The sequence below is a fragment of the Lactuca saligna genome, chromosome 9 (genome assembly GCF_052625555.1).
Source record: "Lactuca saligna cultivar CGN05327 chromosome 9, ASM5262555v1, whole genome shotgun sequence".
Classification (NCBI taxonomy): Eukaryota; Viridiplantae; Streptophyta; class Magnoliopsida; order Asterales; family Asteraceae; genus Lactuca; species Lactuca saligna.
In genome coordinates this window covers 177,176,365-177,194,148 of record NC_136425.1, presented here as the reverse complement: position 1 = coordinate 177,194,148, position 17,784 = coordinate 177,176,365, and the positions used below count along the sequence as shown (strand labels likewise).

The 17,784-nt window shown below is 37.5% G+C and overlaps 3 protein-coding genes across 3 annotated transcripts; 1 reads left to right on the top strand and 2 right to left on the bottom strand.

Annotated features, from left to right (window-relative positions):
• The first annotated feature begins 5,519 nt into the window (after positions 1 to 5,519).
• Positions 5,520 to 6,935, top strand: SCO2 (protein disulfide isomerase). The gene is made up of 3 exons (XM_078972314.1): positions 5,520 to 6,151; positions 6,452 to 6,578; positions 6,701 to 6,935. Exons 1-3 carry the CDS (start codon positions 5,756 to 5,758, stop codon positions 6,772 to 6,774), a joined length of 597 nt encoding a protein of 198 aa, XP_078828440.1. The 5' UTR covers positions 5,520 to 5,755; the 3' UTR covers positions 6,775 to 6,935.
• Positions 6,936 to 7,245: 310 nt separating this feature from the next.
• On the bottom strand, positions 7,246 to 9,266 carry LOC145015828 (Tetratricopeptide repeat (TPR)-like superfamily protein). Its single transcript, XM_078974305.1, has one exon. It carries the CDS (start codon positions 9,208 to 9,210, stop codon positions 7,420 to 7,422), a length of 1,791 nt encoding a protein of 596 aa, XP_078830431.1. The 5' UTR covers positions 9,211 to 9,266; the 3' UTR covers positions 7,246 to 7,419.
• A 1,360-nt stretch (positions 9,267 to 10,626) lies between these two features.
• Positions 10,627 to 17,559, bottom strand: ATG2 (autophagy 2). Its single transcript, XM_078974185.1, has 11 exons — positions 17,128 to 17,559; positions 15,835 to 16,981; positions 15,600 to 15,739; positions 12,660 to 15,520; positions 12,430 to 12,586; positions 12,232 to 12,345; positions 12,012 to 12,119; positions 11,790 to 11,922; positions 11,512 to 11,717; positions 11,232 to 11,428; positions 10,627 to 11,150 (listed from the first exon to the last, which is right to left on the bottom strand). Exons 1-11 carry the CDS (start codon positions 17,326 to 17,328, stop codon positions 11,081 to 11,083), a joined length of 5,334 nt encoding a protein of 1,777 aa, XP_078830311.1. The 5' UTR covers positions 17,329 to 17,559; the 3' UTR covers positions 10,627 to 11,080.
• Between the last annotated feature and the right edge of the window lie 225 nt (positions 17,560 to 17,784).

Genomic DNA, 17,784 nt, shown 5'->3' with positions numbered 1-17,784 from the left:
ATCGTAAGTGTTGCGAGGGTTTATCAGAGGAGCGTTCTGAATGTGTTCAAGGAGAGGTTTCCTATTGATTTGGTTTCGATTCCTTTGCGGGGATTGAATGTGATCATCGGGATGGATTTGTTGGGGCCCAACGGGGCCATGATAGACTGCGAGCATCAGCTAGTGAGAGTTTGAACCCCAAGTCGGGGAGAACTTATTATTCATGGAGAGAGATCCTTGGATGGTCCAACTCTCTGTTCGGCTGCAAGGGCTAGGAGGATTCTCCAGCAGGGTTGCTCTGGATTCTTAGCTTATGTTTCCGACACGAGGGTCAAGACTACGTCAGATTTGAGCAGTGTTTCAGTTGTGCGAGAGTTTCCCGACGTATTTCTGGAGGAGTTGCCAGGGATACCTCCAGAGAGGCAAGTGGAATTCCGTATTGATTTAGTGCCTGGTGCGACTCCAATAGCCAAGACACCGTACCGTCTAGCTCCGCTCGAGATGCAGGAGTTGTCTATGCAACTTCAGGAGCTGCTAGACGGGGGATTTATTCGCCCGAGCAGTTCCCCGTGGGGAGCACCGATTCTGCTTGTGAAAAAGAAGGATGGGTCACACAGGATATGTATCGATTATCGGGAGATGAACAAGCTAACGGTGAAGAACTGTTATCTGCTTCGTAGGATTGATGATTTGTTCGATCAGCTCCAGGGTGCATCTTGGTTTTCCAAGATTGATCTTCGGTCGGGATATCACCAAATGAGGATATAATGAAGACGTACTTTAGGACTCGTTATGGTCATTATGAATTCGTGGTGATGTCATTCGGGCTCACCAATGCTCTAGTGGCATTCATGTATCTCATGAATCAGGTTTGTAGACCGATGTTGGATCGGTGTGCGATAGTCTTCATCGATGATATTTTGGTCTATTCTAAGACCAAGGAGCAGCATGAGCAGCATTTGAGACAGGTATTAGAGACCTTGAGGATGGAGTGGCTATACGCCAAATTCTCAAAATGTGATTTTTGGTTGCGTGAGGTGCAATTTTTGGGGCACATCATCAATCATGGAGGGTATTCTAGTTGATCCGGCCAAAATCGAGGCGATAATACGTTGGAAGGTTCCGAAGAACGCATCCGAGATCCGGAGTTTCTTGGGTCTAGTGGAGTACTGTCAGAGATTTATTTATGATTTCTCCAAGATCGTCGTACCCTTGATCCGATTGACCAAGAAAAGCATGACCTTTTGGTGCGTTCCAGATCAGCAGTCGGCATTCGAGACCTTGAGGCAAAGATTATGTGAGGCCCCGATTTTAGCACTACCCGATGGATTGGATGACTTTTGTAGTGTATTGTTGATGAGGTCTCGACTCTGAATCTCGAATCTAACCATCACATATCCAACCAATTGACCAATCACAATCAAATTCCCAAAATACCCAAAATGCCCTAAGGTCAAACTTGGTCAAAGTCAAACTGGTCAAATCAACTGAGTCAACTAAGTCAACCTAGCCGAGTCACCATAGAGTTAGTACGCGGGGCGTACTCCAAATGTACGTTGGGGGTACTCGTATGCTGACCACAATCGGGGTGGTTGACCTCGTACGCAGGGCGTACTCCCAGAAGCCTAAAAATCTCAATAAGTGCTTAATGGCTTAAGCTCTCACGTCCATCTTTCATATCCATGGCTAAAATACTCTCAAGAGTCATAAAGTTTCTAACTTTATGACTTTGCATGTCCATTAAGTGCTTAACTCAACTTCTTAATCCAATAAGACCTTCTAAGTGATGCATGGAGCAAAACCAACCAGTTGAAACCCATTTTTATGACTCAAGACCCTTCCAAAGGTCTGAAAGGATAGCTTAATGGGTCAATAACATGTTATGTTCATGAATCATCATTTTGGGACCAAAAAGTGACTTAAAAGAGCAAAAACCTAGATCTACAAGATGGAGTGATAAAGATGAAAGCTTTATACCTTTTAGAGGTTGCAAACAAGCCAGAAATCCTAGATCCAAAATGCACTCAACTCCAAGATCTTCTCACCACCTTCTTCTTTCTTCAAAACCACTCCAAAACTCTCTTAAAGGATCAAATTTGCTCTTTCTTTCTCTAGGGTTTCTTGAGGGTCGATATCACATAAGGAGGCTAGATAAGGATGAAATGTGAGGCCTTAAGGATGCTTAAATATGAGCCAAAACCCTAAAATTAGGGTTTTCATGCTTTTCCACATACACCCTACATACTAAGGCATGCCTTAGTAAGCTTATCATGCACACGTACGCATAGTGTACTCCTCTAGTCCCAATTTTACCAAAATGTCATTATGGGTCCTTTCACACTCTTTCATACACTTAGGGATCAAAATGCAATATAATTCAATTATAGGGTCAAGTTTAGAAGTATCTCATCATCGGGATGTTACATATTCCCTCACTTATACCAATCACCTAATTCACAAATCGGTTAAATAATGGTGGTACCTTAGTTTTCTCCAAGAATAAGATGTTTTCGGCTTCAGTTTCATGTATCTTAATAGCAGAAAATAAGATTATTTGTGATTTCTTTCTCCCAACTCGAATTAGGACTTCCAAGGCAAAATAACATCCTGAAGAAAAAAAAAAGTTTAGAGTCCTCCCTAATTCCTTGGTATGTTGATTTTGACCATTTTTCTGCAAATGGGGTTTTTTTTATTTTCAAATTGACCGCGAATTTTGAAGATGAGTTTGCAGCTGCTAAAGAGGAGGTTTCATGTCCTTACGTGTAACCCAGAAGGACTTTATTATTATTATTATTATTATTATAACCAACTATTATGAATGTGGAGAGTATTTCCAACAACTGGAATCATTATAGCTAATGTTTTTTTATTCACCTGATGTAATGTAGTTGGTATTGTTATTGAATAAAATTTGTATTAGCATTAAATATAATTGGTATTGTACTATCATAGTTACTAATATCAATAGTACAATGCTATTACCAAAACCAAGACAAGTAATACATGATTCCAATGTTCAGATAAGCCACGTATGAGAGCACCTCATTAATTATTGTCTCATGTAGGATGTCACGTGAGCAAAACCTGAAGAAACCCTTCATAAGGACCGAATATATACAAAAAACAACAAAGATTTATGTTGCAAAAAAAACTACATTAAGAGTTAAATTTGTACAAACTGAGAGCTTAACATGTAGTACTCAGTCATAATGATTGAATGTGGACAAAAACAATAAGTTAAAGGCCTTATTTTACAAACAAAAAAAACCAATGAGGAATAAACATGTACAAAACGAGAACTATGTTACCCTTATAGTTCTTTTTCCATTAAACCACATCCCCATCAACACCAAGGACCCAAGGATGACGTTGGAAATCATCACCACCCACTATCATCATGACAGTGGTGGCCGTGGGTGGTGATGATTACATTTTCAATTAAAAACAAGAGGGTGGAACAAGGGAAAACGAAAATGGAATACCTTTATGGAGAATCCGTTCCAAAAACACCCTAGGTCGAGCCTTCCTCCTTCACTTTTTCTACTTCCCCACAGCTAGAAGAGGTTACGATGGTGGTAGCGTCTTTTCTGGTGAGCAGTGGTTCGGGGTGGCGGCAGGAGTGGTGAAGCAAAAGAGAAAATAGAGGGAAGGGTTTAGGGTTTGGTTAATCTTAGTTACTACGATCGACAAGGAGGGAAACAGGAGGATGGGAGTCTGACTCATACAAAAAATCACACAAAAGCACCATCTTTTATCAACTTGGCAAGAATAGTCCCCATCTCCTAAATTGTTGCAAAAATACTTTCAAGATGTGACTAAAACCACCCCTACACACCAAAAGTCTTACCTTCAAAGGTTTCTAACTTCACAACTTCAGGTGCTCATCTAAAAAAGAATACCAAACCTCTAAATATTCATTTCTTAGTTGGTATTGTTGTTGTTGTTGTTGTTGTTGTTGTTGTTGTTGTTCACTTTAAATTTAAAAAAAATGTTTCCTTTCTAGAATTATAAAATACGGCCAAAATAAATTAACGAGAAACAGGGTGTTACAATCTAAGAGCTTGCCTCAAAAAAATTAGATGTTTTTTTTGTCATTATCACTTTCGAATCCACAAATATATCGACTCAGTCATATGTCAATGCTTCCACTTCTTTCCGTTCCCAATGTCTATTCGAGGCCTCTCCTTTTCTTTTAGCTTCCACGCGGGGTTGACTTTCTGGAACTAATTTCGACTTGAGTTTCCAGAACAAATTTAGGTTGACTTTGTGAAACAAAATCAAAAGGACTGAATCGACTTAGGAATAGGTTTGTAGATGGGGTTGATTTTGTGGTGGAATAATCCGTGTTGCATGGGATAGTTACCATAATACGGTATCATACCAAAATAATGGTAGATAGAAAATGTACGAATTGGTTGGACAATTTAAAGTTGATAGAGGGATGAAGTGGTTGGAACGTTGTAGGTGTTTTTTTTTTGTTGTTTGGAGATTTTAAAGAATAAATTGTTTTAACTAGTATAGAGAGATTGAAGTGATGAGTTTTGTTGCGGTAAAATTGGATGATGAAGAAAGAAGATTGTGACATGTATTCGCCATGTTCACTTCAAGTCGTGGAGACAAGTCGGTGTGCATCAAAGCCACCATGGCAAACCATGGTGCTTACCACAACCACAAGCACTACGTTTAGCCTATTCTTCACGTAGAGACTTGTGCTATAAAAGAGATAGTCTTAGATTGTGTGGGTGTATAACTTAATCATGGAATCTTAATGTGATGATGTCGTATAACGAAAGTCATGAGGTGCTTGTTTTATTTAATGGATTTGATGAAAATATGATTTAATATGGTATCTATATAATTATATATCTCTTTTATTCAATAACAAAAATGTTTTAATGGTAGTCAGCGGGTGTTCGGGATTTCTTTTTAATTGATTTTTTGATTTTTGACTTTTCCAAAATGTTAAAAATTCTAAAAGATATTCAACATTTACAAAATGTCTTTCGAAATTAATTTTTTTGCAAGAATGAGTTGGTGGTTATTCAAAAGACAATTTATGACTTTTTGTGATTTTTATCTTTTTACAAAATAAATTATCTTCAAAAAATCAAAAAGTTAAAAAAATATTAGGCAAACACTTTTTAAAATTAATTATTGACTTTTGCCCTTGAAAATTAAAATCAAAAAGTTCTTTTACAAAAAAATAATAATAAATAAATAAAATAACTTTTCACCTTAAAAAAATCCAAACACCTCCCAAAATATAGTTTTTTCATCAAATTATATTTATTTTTAAAATATATCCTCTTTTGATTTTTTTTATTTTCTTGGAAACGGCAAATGAATTAACAGAGCCTACACGTACTTTTTAAACGTGCACCCCAGGTTCGAGCTCCGTAAAACGGGCAAACCCAACCCCTGACGGGATTTCCAAAGAAAATTCTCTCACAATAAGCAATTAAAGAGGATTTATGAAGTACCCAAAGATTCGAACATCCAACCACCCCACTCGGGGCTATAAATTAAATCATTTTCTATTTTTCAATAAATGATTCAAACTCGGTCCTCTATTCCATTTCGGATCATGTTTCTATTCCATTTTTAACCCGCTTCATTTCACAATCCGGGTCTTCACCGACGACGACACCACCACCGCTTCCGTCCTCCTCCGTGGCCACTACTCAGCCGTCTAAAAATCCCCTCCGGCTTTACATAATCAGTCACAGATAAGAAACCACTCCCTTACATGCTCACATTCAATTCATAACCTAATTGAATGTTGCCGATAAACCCTAATCCCATCTTCACCAAACCCCCAACTACCACCTACCTAACACCTCCCCCAACCCTCCTCCGCACCCGCGCTGCCTCCGATAACCTCAATTGGTCCTTCAGTTTCTCCGCCGCAGCTGACTCCACAGGAAAACTCAATAACAATGACTTCATTAGCCCTCCAACGGCTGTGGAGAAGAAGCGTACTCGTAACCTAGGTAACGATAGTAATTATAGCAGTGCAACCAAAGTTAACGCGAAGGAGAGATGGTCGCGTGATCGTGAGAGTTACTTGACTGATGACGACGACCCGCTGCCTCTCCCGATGACGTATCCAGACACATCACCTGTATCGCCTGATGTTATCGATCGGAGGTTACGCTGCGATCCATTGATTGAGGTTTGTTTTCTGTTCTCGATAAGATTTGGAGCTTCTTTTCATGGCTATCTGGTTTTGCATCTGATGATACACGATATCAACAAGAAATCTGTCATTTTGTGTGTCGAATTCTGCTTATGAATCTGTTAGATGGTACATTCATTGATTTTTTTAACTCCATAACCAGTCATATCGCCCTTCCAGCATATGCATTGTGAAGAACAGTCTTCATTCCAAAATCAAAATCATATCTTGTTAGCTGTATCTTTGCAAGGATCTTCATATCTTAATTTGGTACTAATTTCTGCAAGATTTATGTAGGATTGTAAGGAAGTAGTTTACGAATGGACTGGAAGATGTAGAAGTTGTCAAGGATCAGGATACGCGAGTTATTACAACAAAAGGGGAAGGGAAGTCACCTGCAAATGTATACCATGCCAAGGAATAGGTAATGTTACTATGTAATCACTAATTCCATTACCTTTCTTAACACATTACACTATCAATTCCATTCCTTTTGTCATTCCATTCCATCAAGAAAGTTTGAATATGGATTCTTTTATGATACAGGTTATGTCCAGAAGATCACAGCACGCAAGGATATTGATGTAATGGAAGATTTGGAGAACGGAAAACCACCTTGACACCACCCACAAAAGTTTATATAATTATTGTTTTATAATTCCGGTTTTGTTGTAATTCTTGTCAATTTATGGTGTACTTACAGATGGTGGTAGAATAGAACGAGAGCATACATTTGTTTCGAAATTAGTTAAATAATAAATTATTTTTTATAGGCTTTTAATGTTTGATGTATTTACTATTTACAAAAAACCTTCCATTTTCCATTTAGTGAACATGTCATTTGTCATATTTTTTTTATTAATAACTTAAGTTAACTGCATTTTGTCTTGACTTTATTAAAATGTAGTTATTAAACCATAAAAAATGCGCAAAACATAATGCCATAATGGCTTTTAAGCAAGTGTTATAACAAATAGTTAAAGCAAGTGTTATAACCAATATATGCCAGCAATATAACCAATTTGTTATTAGATATACCAGTTTATGCATATGATAAATTGGTAGATTTCTAGTAACAGATTAAAACATGATTGTACAAGAGGAAAATCAACCATTAACAATGACTTAAATATAACAAAGTATGCTAAAACCCAAATATCATATCATTTTAGCCACAATAATACTAACCAATACTAGAAAAAAGAAAAAAGAAAAAAAGAAAAACATAGCTTTAAATTAACCAGGTGAATCAGAAGTTGATAACCCTACCAATAATCCCCACAAGAACACTTCCCTTCTTTAAAATGATGAAACCTTTTATTATCTCTAACAATCAATTCCCTCCCCACAATCCTCGACATAATCTTGATAGCATTATGACAATCACCACAAACACGAAGATTCTTTATAATCCTTAGAGGTGTTCTTGCAGGAGTAGAAATTAATCCATAAGCAATTGCCAATCTTTCACTATGATAAAGTAAAGCCTGTTCTTTAGCTTCTTGATCAATATCATGAAGAACATACCTGGTATCTGGAACATAACTCTGTTCTTTATTTGCAGCCCTAAACTTTTCTTCATCTTTGTATAAACTAGGGTTTCTAAACTCACCCACCCTGTTCTTACCTTCAAGCATGTTAATGGCAGAAAATTTCTTCGGAAGTGGTGTTGGAATCTTTTTGGGGTCAATCTTTGATGGATCAAGATTGATTAATATCTCTTCAGCTCTGTCTTCAAGATCAATATCTCCATGGATTCGAGCATAGTTCATTACAGCTTCCCAGATTTCTGATGTGGGTTCAAATGGTAATGTCTGGATGTAATCCAAAGCTTGATCAAGGTGTCCAGATTTCCCAAAAATGGCTAAAACCCCTAAATAATGTTCGATTTTGGGGGAAATTCCGTATTCTTTTTGCATTGATTCAAAGTGTATGAATCCTTCTTCAATGGCTTCAGCACCTGCACAAGATTCAAGAACAGCAAGGAAGGTTTCTTCGTTTGGTTGTAATCCATGGTTTCTCATCTGTTCAAACATTTCTAATCCATCATCTCCTAATCCATTTGAGGCGTACCCGTTTATGATCAGATGCCAAGTGTCCATGGTTTTGTCAGACATATGATCAAACACTCGGCGTGCATCCACCATGCTTCCACACTTGCTGTACATGTCGATTACTTTGTGAGTCAATTGGATTTCACCTCTGTAACTCGATCTCAAGAAGTAATCATGGACTTTTTTAGCATCCTCAAGCTTGTTGAATTTCCCACATAACGCAAATAGAGCATTAAAGCACTCAGCATCTGCAAGTTGACCCTCGTCCATTAGTTCAATGGCTTCCTTAAGCTTTCCCTCTCTGCATATCTTTAACAAATCAACTTTCGCACCGGAAGCATGACTACTAGCTCTCTGTACTTGATCATTATTCTTAGCAATAGGGCTTCGTGGTATATGGGTTTCGCTAGGATTAGGCTTTTGGGGCGAGTAATTAGACGGTTGATGTTGTTGGAAATTCTGTCTCTGAATTGGGGGTTGTGGAGGATAATTCTGACTCTGAATTGGGGGCTGTGGAGGATAATTCTGACGTTGATTGGTGTTCGTCTGGTAAAAGCTTTGTCTCCCATCATTTGAGGGATAATTTTGACGTTGATAAGGGTTCTCCTGGTTAAAATTTTGCTGCCCCGCAACCGGTGGGTAATTCTGGCGCTGATTAGGGTACTCCTGGTGATAATTTTTCTGCCCGACATTTGGAGGATAATTCTGACGCTGATTAGGGTTCTCCGGATAGAAGTTCTGCTGCGCAGGATTTGGTTGATTCGGATACCTCTGATTCCCATTATCCCATTGATTGAGGTTCCCTTGTTGATGATTGTGTTGTAGGTTCCATGGATTAGTGTTTATTTGATCATTCGGGGGTGAATCGAAGCTGTTTGGGGCGGTCGATGTAGAGAGGGTTTTGAGGGAGTTGCGGATGAAAATGGAATGAGAAGAGCGTATACAAGTTACCTTGAATGAAGAAGTGAGAGTGCCTCTGCGAATCGCCATTAGAGACGCCATTTTTCTGGGTTTTGAATGAAGTCGTTAAACCCTAACGTGGTTTATGAACGAAGTAGTGAAGTGAGCAGAGAGACGAATAAAACCACTTGGGCTCACGGAAACGGACCCTCTTATCGGGTCGGGTTATAGAATCTACTGTAACCGTCCCTCTACTATTTGTCAAACATCAATTTAAACTTTGTATCAATTTCGTAGTATTTAATATGATAGAATTGAAAAGAACTAGAATGATTCATTCCATTCTTCATTAAAGGGTTGTTTTTTGTTTTTATTTCTTTTTTTTTTTAAAGAGATTTTTTTTTTTTAATTTCATAATGGAATGGGATGAATATACTACTTAATCCATATTTACGTATATATATATATAACTTTTACGTACATACATTTTAATTTTAATTTCGTAATGTTAATTCAATTATAACTTTCTTAAGAAAAAATATTTGTGTGTTATAACTAGAGTTTAAATAAAAATCGAAAATCAATCTGATTTCATGTCAAGAAGGTTAAAGGTCGGGAGATCATTGTCAGGTCAACGACTAGACAACTCATCTTCTTATACGTTTTTTCAGTTAATCGTCATAAAGAAGTATGACATTGTAGAAGCCTTTTCCAGTGCCAAGGATTTATGGCAGGGACATCACAATATATACGAATGGTTTATGACATGTGTTCAAATTGTCATTAGGTACACAACCTTTTTCCGGTGGAAATTTGTCTTCATCAATGATCAACTATGAGCTTATACATCTTGGCTTTGATTATAGGTGGTATTTTTTTTCAAAATTCGGATGGGTATCATGGTGTATGTTTTTTTTGTCGTTGCTATTATGTTGGTGGCAAAGATTATCACTAAGTTGAATGTTATGTTGGATACTCGGAGGGCTTGATCTGCACAACTAAGATGGAATATCTAATATGCAATTTTTAGTGGTGAGCAAAATGATAAATAAGTATAAATATGTATATGCAAGCAAGTAGTATAACCAACGAAGATTTTCAAGTACTTTGGGTCTATAATTCGTTAGGAAAGGGGATCTGGAGGAGGACGTTAACCATTGCACAAACGTGACATGGTTAAAGTGGATGAAGGCCATAGAAGAAGCACTAACATTGTGTGAAACTGAAGAGAAAACTTTATATGTGACAGTAAAGCCAACTCTGATATATGGATCAAAATGTTGGTTGTTTATGAAGGTAGTGGAGTAATTTACGCCCTATTTTATTCTATATTTTTGTGGTTGTCGTACGACATTTAAATTCTTAAACCCGTCCACCCACCGACCCAATTTATACCATTGTGGCTCTGATTTGTTTTCTATAGAAATAATCTCTCCAATTACCTTCAATATTCCATTCCATCCAACAAAACAAACCATTAAAACATGATTTAGCATGTTTCTGTGGGTAAATCCTAACTGTAAAAAGGTACACATAGAGGTGAGTTCACTTCATCATAAATTATGTACAACAAATCATGTGGAATTTTATACAACTTCAAGCTTTCATGAAATGTTCAAACTTATGAATACATTATACCTACAAAAACCCCCATTAGAATTACAACTTTACAAAGCTACCCAAAAGAGCCACTAATACACACTTCAAATGAATTATCACCACCACCACCTATTATGTACACATCAACCCTAAATGACTCTTGCACCCACCATTTCCACGACACAATCTCCACGCAGTCAAAGGGCACTCAAGTAAATTCACACAAGAGCCTTTGCAGGGAGTCACTAACATCACAATGACCCCACACTATTGTCCCATAAGCAAAACCAAAACTACTACATATTTTCGCCTCTTGCTAATAAAATAGGTCTTCTTGTTTCTTGTTATAGTTTCACACTTCTGATGGCTTTTCCTAAAGAGGCTGAGGTTGAGTTGTGCCCAAGTATTTATCCATGGAATCTTTTTTATGCTCCGGATCAAGGCTGTAGATGTCAATCACACCATGTTAATATAGAGATAATTTCAAGAAATAGCAACAGACTTTCATCTATAAGTTGTTATACCTATTTCTGACACCAAGAAGTGCAGAGTGGACTGCACGTGCGGCGGCAGAAGCCGGAGCAATGGCGGCTCCGGGAGCGGCCTGAACCGCGGTAGACAAAGCGGAGCCGACACCCGCCCCGCGTTGGTACTTTTTCAGGGGAGCCTGGACTAAAGCAGAGGCGGATCTTCCTATACCATCACTCATGGTTTCAAAAGCCTGTCACATGGATGAAATTTTTTCTTGTAAAAGGGTTTGAATCTTGATGTGTTAAAAAGACGAAAAAGCCCTTGATTACCTACCTGTTGTATCCCTTGGCGAGCATCTTTGGGTTGACTGGGTCGTCCATATGGGTTGACCCTGGTTTGTATAGGCCTTGGGATGGAAGTTGGTGAGGTGGTGGATATTATTTCCTCTGCTTGGAGGAGGATGGCATGTACCCCTGCTGCCAAATGTGCCCCTAGTCCAATAGCTTCAAGTGAGACACTCCTCAAGAACCCAATTGTTCCTATACAAAATTTCAAGTATGATTCACTCAATAAAAACAAAAAAAGTTTTTTTTTTTAGTTTATTATTTTACCTCTTTGCATTCCCTTCACTAATCTGCGATCTTTTTTATAGTTCTTTACAGGTAAAGAAACTAATTTTGCAGCACTTGAACCAATTGCAACTAGTGATCGAATTGGAGGAAGACCTTTCAGTAGTTTGTGAACCTGTAAAATTTATAATAATATATAAACAAATGGAAGTATGTTGTGCTATTTCTTGCATTTAGCCCTGGAAATAATAATAAAACTAAAACCTGATTCTGGGAAATGTCTTCCAACCATTGGCCAATAATGGTCTCACATACACTGCTCCATCCATAAACACCAACAGCTTGAACATTTTTCAGTTGCAACTCTACACCCTGAAAATATAAAGTAACAAAATGACTATTAATTTATGTCGGATAAGAATAAAGTTGAAGTTAAACCCATAATAACGAAAGAACATGCATGTAAATAAATCAAGAAAGTTACCTTCCATTGAAATAGATTAACAAGTTCCACATATTTCCCATGGCCTAAAGCAGGTAAGTCAACGCGAGAAGGAATGTAGTCAACACGAACAACGACAGGTGTTATGCTAAATTTCTGAAACAAAGATATTTGCCAGGTATGAGTACTAAAAGAACAACAAACAGAATTTATTTATGTGTAAATATATATATAGCTTGCCTGGAAATAAGGAAGTAATGCCTCCTCTGGCAAATCTATTTCAAATGTTTCTTGTGAATGATCAGGAGACGAGTTCTTTCCACCAAAGAAATTGATTAAGAATTCAAGTTGGCTTTGATGAAGATGTAATCGAATAGGAAGCACTGAAATTTGTAACCTGAAAAAAATATAGACATTGAAGAGATTAATGTCAACAAGCAAAGGAAGAAGAAATAGAAATCCAAACTTACCTGTATTCTTCAAGAGGAATTGAAGGATGTGGTCTAACAGATTCTAAATCAAATTTCAAAGCCCTAGAACACGATTCCCTAGGGCGATCTTTTGATTGATAACACCCCAGAATCTGTCTCCATGGTGCTCGATTGCTGACATCATCAAGACAGAGATCTTGAATTGAAAATGAAAGCTTAGAGACAGTTATTTCACCATCAGGGAACATATCATATTGAAACCCCATCTTTGAAAGCTTAAACTCTAAACCTATATCTTTATTCCTCATGCAAGAATCGGTTGTATATTGCCAGTGGGACCCACCATAGAGTGTCCACCTTACATCCATATTTTTCAAAACCACACGACCCTTAACTTTTTTAGAGGGCCCACTTTCAACAAAATGTTTGGATTTCGTTTGTTCTCCATTACCAAAAACATGATCCTCAACAATTGTCAAAAGTGAATCCCCATACCATCCACTTCCAACTTGCCCTTCAGTTTCCTTTAGAATTACCGTTTTGCCACTGGGATTTTGGTTGTTGAAGTACCCGTCTATCAACTCCAGTCCACTATCTTCCAACCCAAACATCTGAAATGGGACTTTAACAGGTGGCACAAATTCATGACTTTCATTCAAGTCAAATGCTCCTTCAGATATTTCATCCATCAAGTTGACTGTATACGTTTCATGAAACTCAGAACTTGATGAAGCAGAATGGTGGCTTGAGCTTCTTGATTTGCAACTCTCTTGTGACATCTGGACATCATCCCACCTTGTTTGCAAATGAACAATTGATTCTTCAACATCAGGAGCAAAAATCTGCTGGATTTGAGTAGCAAGACGAGCAAGTCCTGATGTAGAATCTTGACAAGTTTCTAGAACAATATGTGATTCATGACATTCAACTTCCCATTCATGTCCATTCACACAATTTGTTCTTAAAACAGCTTCGATATGTGTTTCTTCTGCAACTTTTACATACCCAAATCTTCGAAGATTCTGCTCACTGTAAGATCTTTCAAGATTCTTAACACCAGATTCTTCACATAACAGTAGGCCTAAATCATGACCTTGGATTTCATATTCCTTTTGGACTGAATTAGGTAATGAAACATTTGAAAGTTTCAAACTTGATGATGCTAGAAAACCAGAAACACGAGGTTCAGAATCTTGTGGAGATGTTGGATTACTTGAGTATGGTTCATAGCTCAAACCAATATCAATCAAATTAAGAACAAAAGAAGAGCCAGAAATTGTATCTTCCTTTTGGTCACTTTCGGTTGAAGCCTGGCTGAAAAAAGTTATGATAGCATCAAACCAATCCAAACGACCACCTATGGCAACTATAGTGGCACATCTGATGTTTATAGATACTTGACTCATAAAACTTTGTGGGTCCCACATGTGTATGATGTCAGACCCTGGAAGCCTAGAAGACAATATGTTTGAACCTTCACCATTTCCACGTCCCCTTGTGGAGTTTTCACATGAGATAAGAAGAAAGTTTTTACCAGAAACTTCTGTAGTAGAACCCAAAAGATCTCCCTCACCATGTCCCACCCAAAGAAAACTGGCCCCACCTATTCCCCCTGTATTTGACACAGTTAACAACTCAAAGTTTCCAACTTTTAGTTTCAGATTACACCAAGATCCCGGAAGTTCATTCCGAATCGAGTCTTTCATTCCCTCCATTGCTACTGAAATCTCCACAAGATTGCATTCAAGAAAGATTGATGATTGAGATGATGAGTGTTTTTGTGTAGTGGGAACTTGATTAGGGGATATGTGTGATAACCAATCAGTGATTTGGTGTGAAAGATTATGTATGTTTTGATATAAAGAACTGTTTAAATTGATAGTGACTGGAGATAAACGAGCATGAATGAAAAATGAAGAGTTTAAAACCATTTCTTCTCGTGTTTGAGTGTTAAAGTCTTCTAAATCCTTAGTTGTGGTTACAAATGCAAACCCATGGCCTTTTCCTGTTGATTTATTCCTACTAGTGGTTCCATCTGAAGTAGAAAGAATCTTGGCTTTTTTTGTTATCCAAGGACCAGTCACAGCATTGTCTTGAAATATCATACTGAAAACAGATGGATGCCCTGTTTTATCAAATACCGATAATACCCTTTCCACACGAAATTTGAGATTTTGCATGTCATTCACAAAGTAGACTGATATATTTCCTACACTCAAGTGGAAGGAACGCGAGGGTGTGACACGAAATCTTTGACTTGATTTGACCTTCCCCAAGGGCAATGGAGAAGAAAGATCAATGACAATGAACTCATTCCATGATAAGTAGGTTTTATTTTCTTGATTTTGATTTTTCCCACATGGGAAACATAACACCATTCTTGCATCGAGAAGGGAGATGTTGCCTCTTAGAGCTTCTCTATGTGAGTGATTTGGGGTGATATTGATATCAGCACTGATCGATACAGAAAGGTCCTTTTTGACATATATTTCACGAGATTTTTCTATTTCTTTGAAAAGATCCAGCACTGTAGTTATCAGATGAAAATTTACCCAAAAAACGAGTGGTGGAAGCTTTATAGAAAAAGATTTTGGCTGTGACTTGACATCTTGGGAAACAGTAGGTGTAATAAACTGGCATTGAGTGACACCAGAAGTTTTAAGAATCAAAACCTTTGCCACGTCATCACTGTAAATACCTCGATAACCTCTTTGTGAAACGTTTGGAGAATCACTTTGAACCTGAAAACTCAAAGGAGGACAAGCACCTTCAACTGCAGCTTGCTTCTTTCTGATCAATGAATCTTGAGTTTTCACATTTGAATCGGATGTATTGCTGAAATGATCAGCTACCTCAATATGGTTGACTGTTGCTTCAAAGTTTGATTCTCGGGGACACACCTGTTACCTTATCAAATTTTAAACTTAGTTTAAAGGGAAATTTGATTTGAAAATAAAAGCCTACACACACAATCATTACCTGTAACATAAGCTGCATCTCATGAAAATCTGCATTTATATAATGGATACAAGAAGGCTTCTTGTCTTCATCCACAAAGGAAAACAAGATTACAATATGTGTGATCCTTGCCTTGAGACTAGTTTCAACATGTTTCTGTTCTGCATCACATTGAGAAACAAGAATCATAAACATTATACAGATAAGTCAAACTGCTTAATTTTTTTTTTCAAGAAATTGTTGAGTTTACACATACCAGAGGGGATATGAAGAGATCCAGAAGCAAGATTAGATGCAGCAGTTATGGCACTGAAAACAGAACATGTCCAATTCCACATCCCACTGTTCCCCAATGCAGATTGTGAAGTTCTCAATTCATCAAAGCATTCAAAGAATTGATCCACACTGGCATCAATATCTGGTTCTTCAGTTTTCGTGTCTAGGTTACTGGTAACAGGTGATGTCATCCAATCTGATATTAAATGTGACCCTCTAAGTAAAGCATCCAGATATGATTCTGTTTCAGGTTTCTGAGAGGGTTTATCAGATGAAAACTCTGATGAATAACCATGGAATGATGCATTGTAGTATACAGATTCGTTCGGTTTATTGTCCATAAAACTCTTGTGGTCGTTCTCCAGTTCCTCAAAAACATGCATGAAATACATAAAGCTTTTTAAGGAACTGGGTTGTAATCTTATTTCTAGAGGATCAATAAAAACATCAGCATCTAGTTTTCTGATATCTAAAGAGCCATTCTTCCATGGTATACTTAATTTTATTGTCCCTGAAAATCCTCCCTTTTCTCCTGTAATGACTGGAGTACATGGAAATGCTGATTTGTTGCCATTATCATCTAGCTGAAGAAACTCAAGAACTGCTCCATCAAATTTTAAAAAATTTGTCAGTTGACTTAGGCCAAGAAAACCATCAACTGTCCTTTGACTATCAAGGTCAACATCTTCAGAAATTCCAGTTCCACATTGCACTTCACCAATTCGTAATACCAAGGTCCTGGAAAAGCCGTTTGCTTTTGGTTCTTCTGAGAATGGATCAAGGGCAACAATCATTTTTTTGATTTTGACATGAAAGCTTGTGAGCAACCATTTAACCATTTTAGCAATGGTTTTGACTCCTTCATGAATATCCACAGAAGGATTTGTCATTGTACTGTTGACCAAATCTTGTTCAGGTGTCGAGAATCCATGACTGGTGTAGGTATTACTATCTTGACCAGAAGTAGAAGGTTCGTCTGCGGCTTGAGAACTTCTTTTCCTACCAGGAGCAAGGACAATTTCGAGTTCTTCAACCTCAATTTCACAATTTCTACGCTTCCATGGAAGTCTAACTGTTAGAGAACCTATGGATCCTTCTTTAACAACCAATATGGCTGCTTCACCAAACTGAAAATACAAGCATAAACCAGCACATGTGTAAGTGTTACGTATGAAATTCCCAATTATCCTTGAATATCAGTTCAAACTCTCGTTCTTGAACAAAATCATGCGATTCATATCAAAATTCCGTAAAACAAAGACAAGAAACTAACCTTCTTATTGATAAAATCGACGTTAAGTGCCAAATCAGAGAGCTGAATTGTGCCGTTGCTAAGCTGAACATCAAGCTGATTAAGATCGATGTCGCCAAGAATAAGTTGCCCTAATTTCTTCTTCAACAAAAACTTGCAGACCTTCTTTATGGCCAACCGATAGAAGACCGACTCCGCCGATTTGGCGAAGTTAGAAAGCATCTTTCTAAGAAATTTAATGTTTAGGGCTTCTGAGAAGAATTAGGGTTTTGGAAACGAAGAATTTGGTCGTGAATCCTGATTGAGAAAGGTCGAAGCTTTCGCGTCCATCCAAGCAGGAAGAGAGAGAAAGATTGGAATGAAAGTTTAATATAATGATTGTGTTGATTGAGAAGTAAACAGACAAATACAGGGATTTCCTCAAGCTTCCAAGTCTCCTTGAGACTTGCTTCGAATCTTTCATGATCATCGGATAAATATATATATTTACATAAAACCCCCCTTTACTTATGTAGGTTTTGCCTTTTACAAAAGGGTCACTGTTACTTTGTTAGTGCTGTTAAAAAACCCTCGAAAAGGAAATAAAAGTAGAGATGCTTTACAAAAAGACAATATTATTATTGAGCTTCAAGTAGAGATGATAATAGGATGGATATTGAGGACAAAAGCTTATATTTA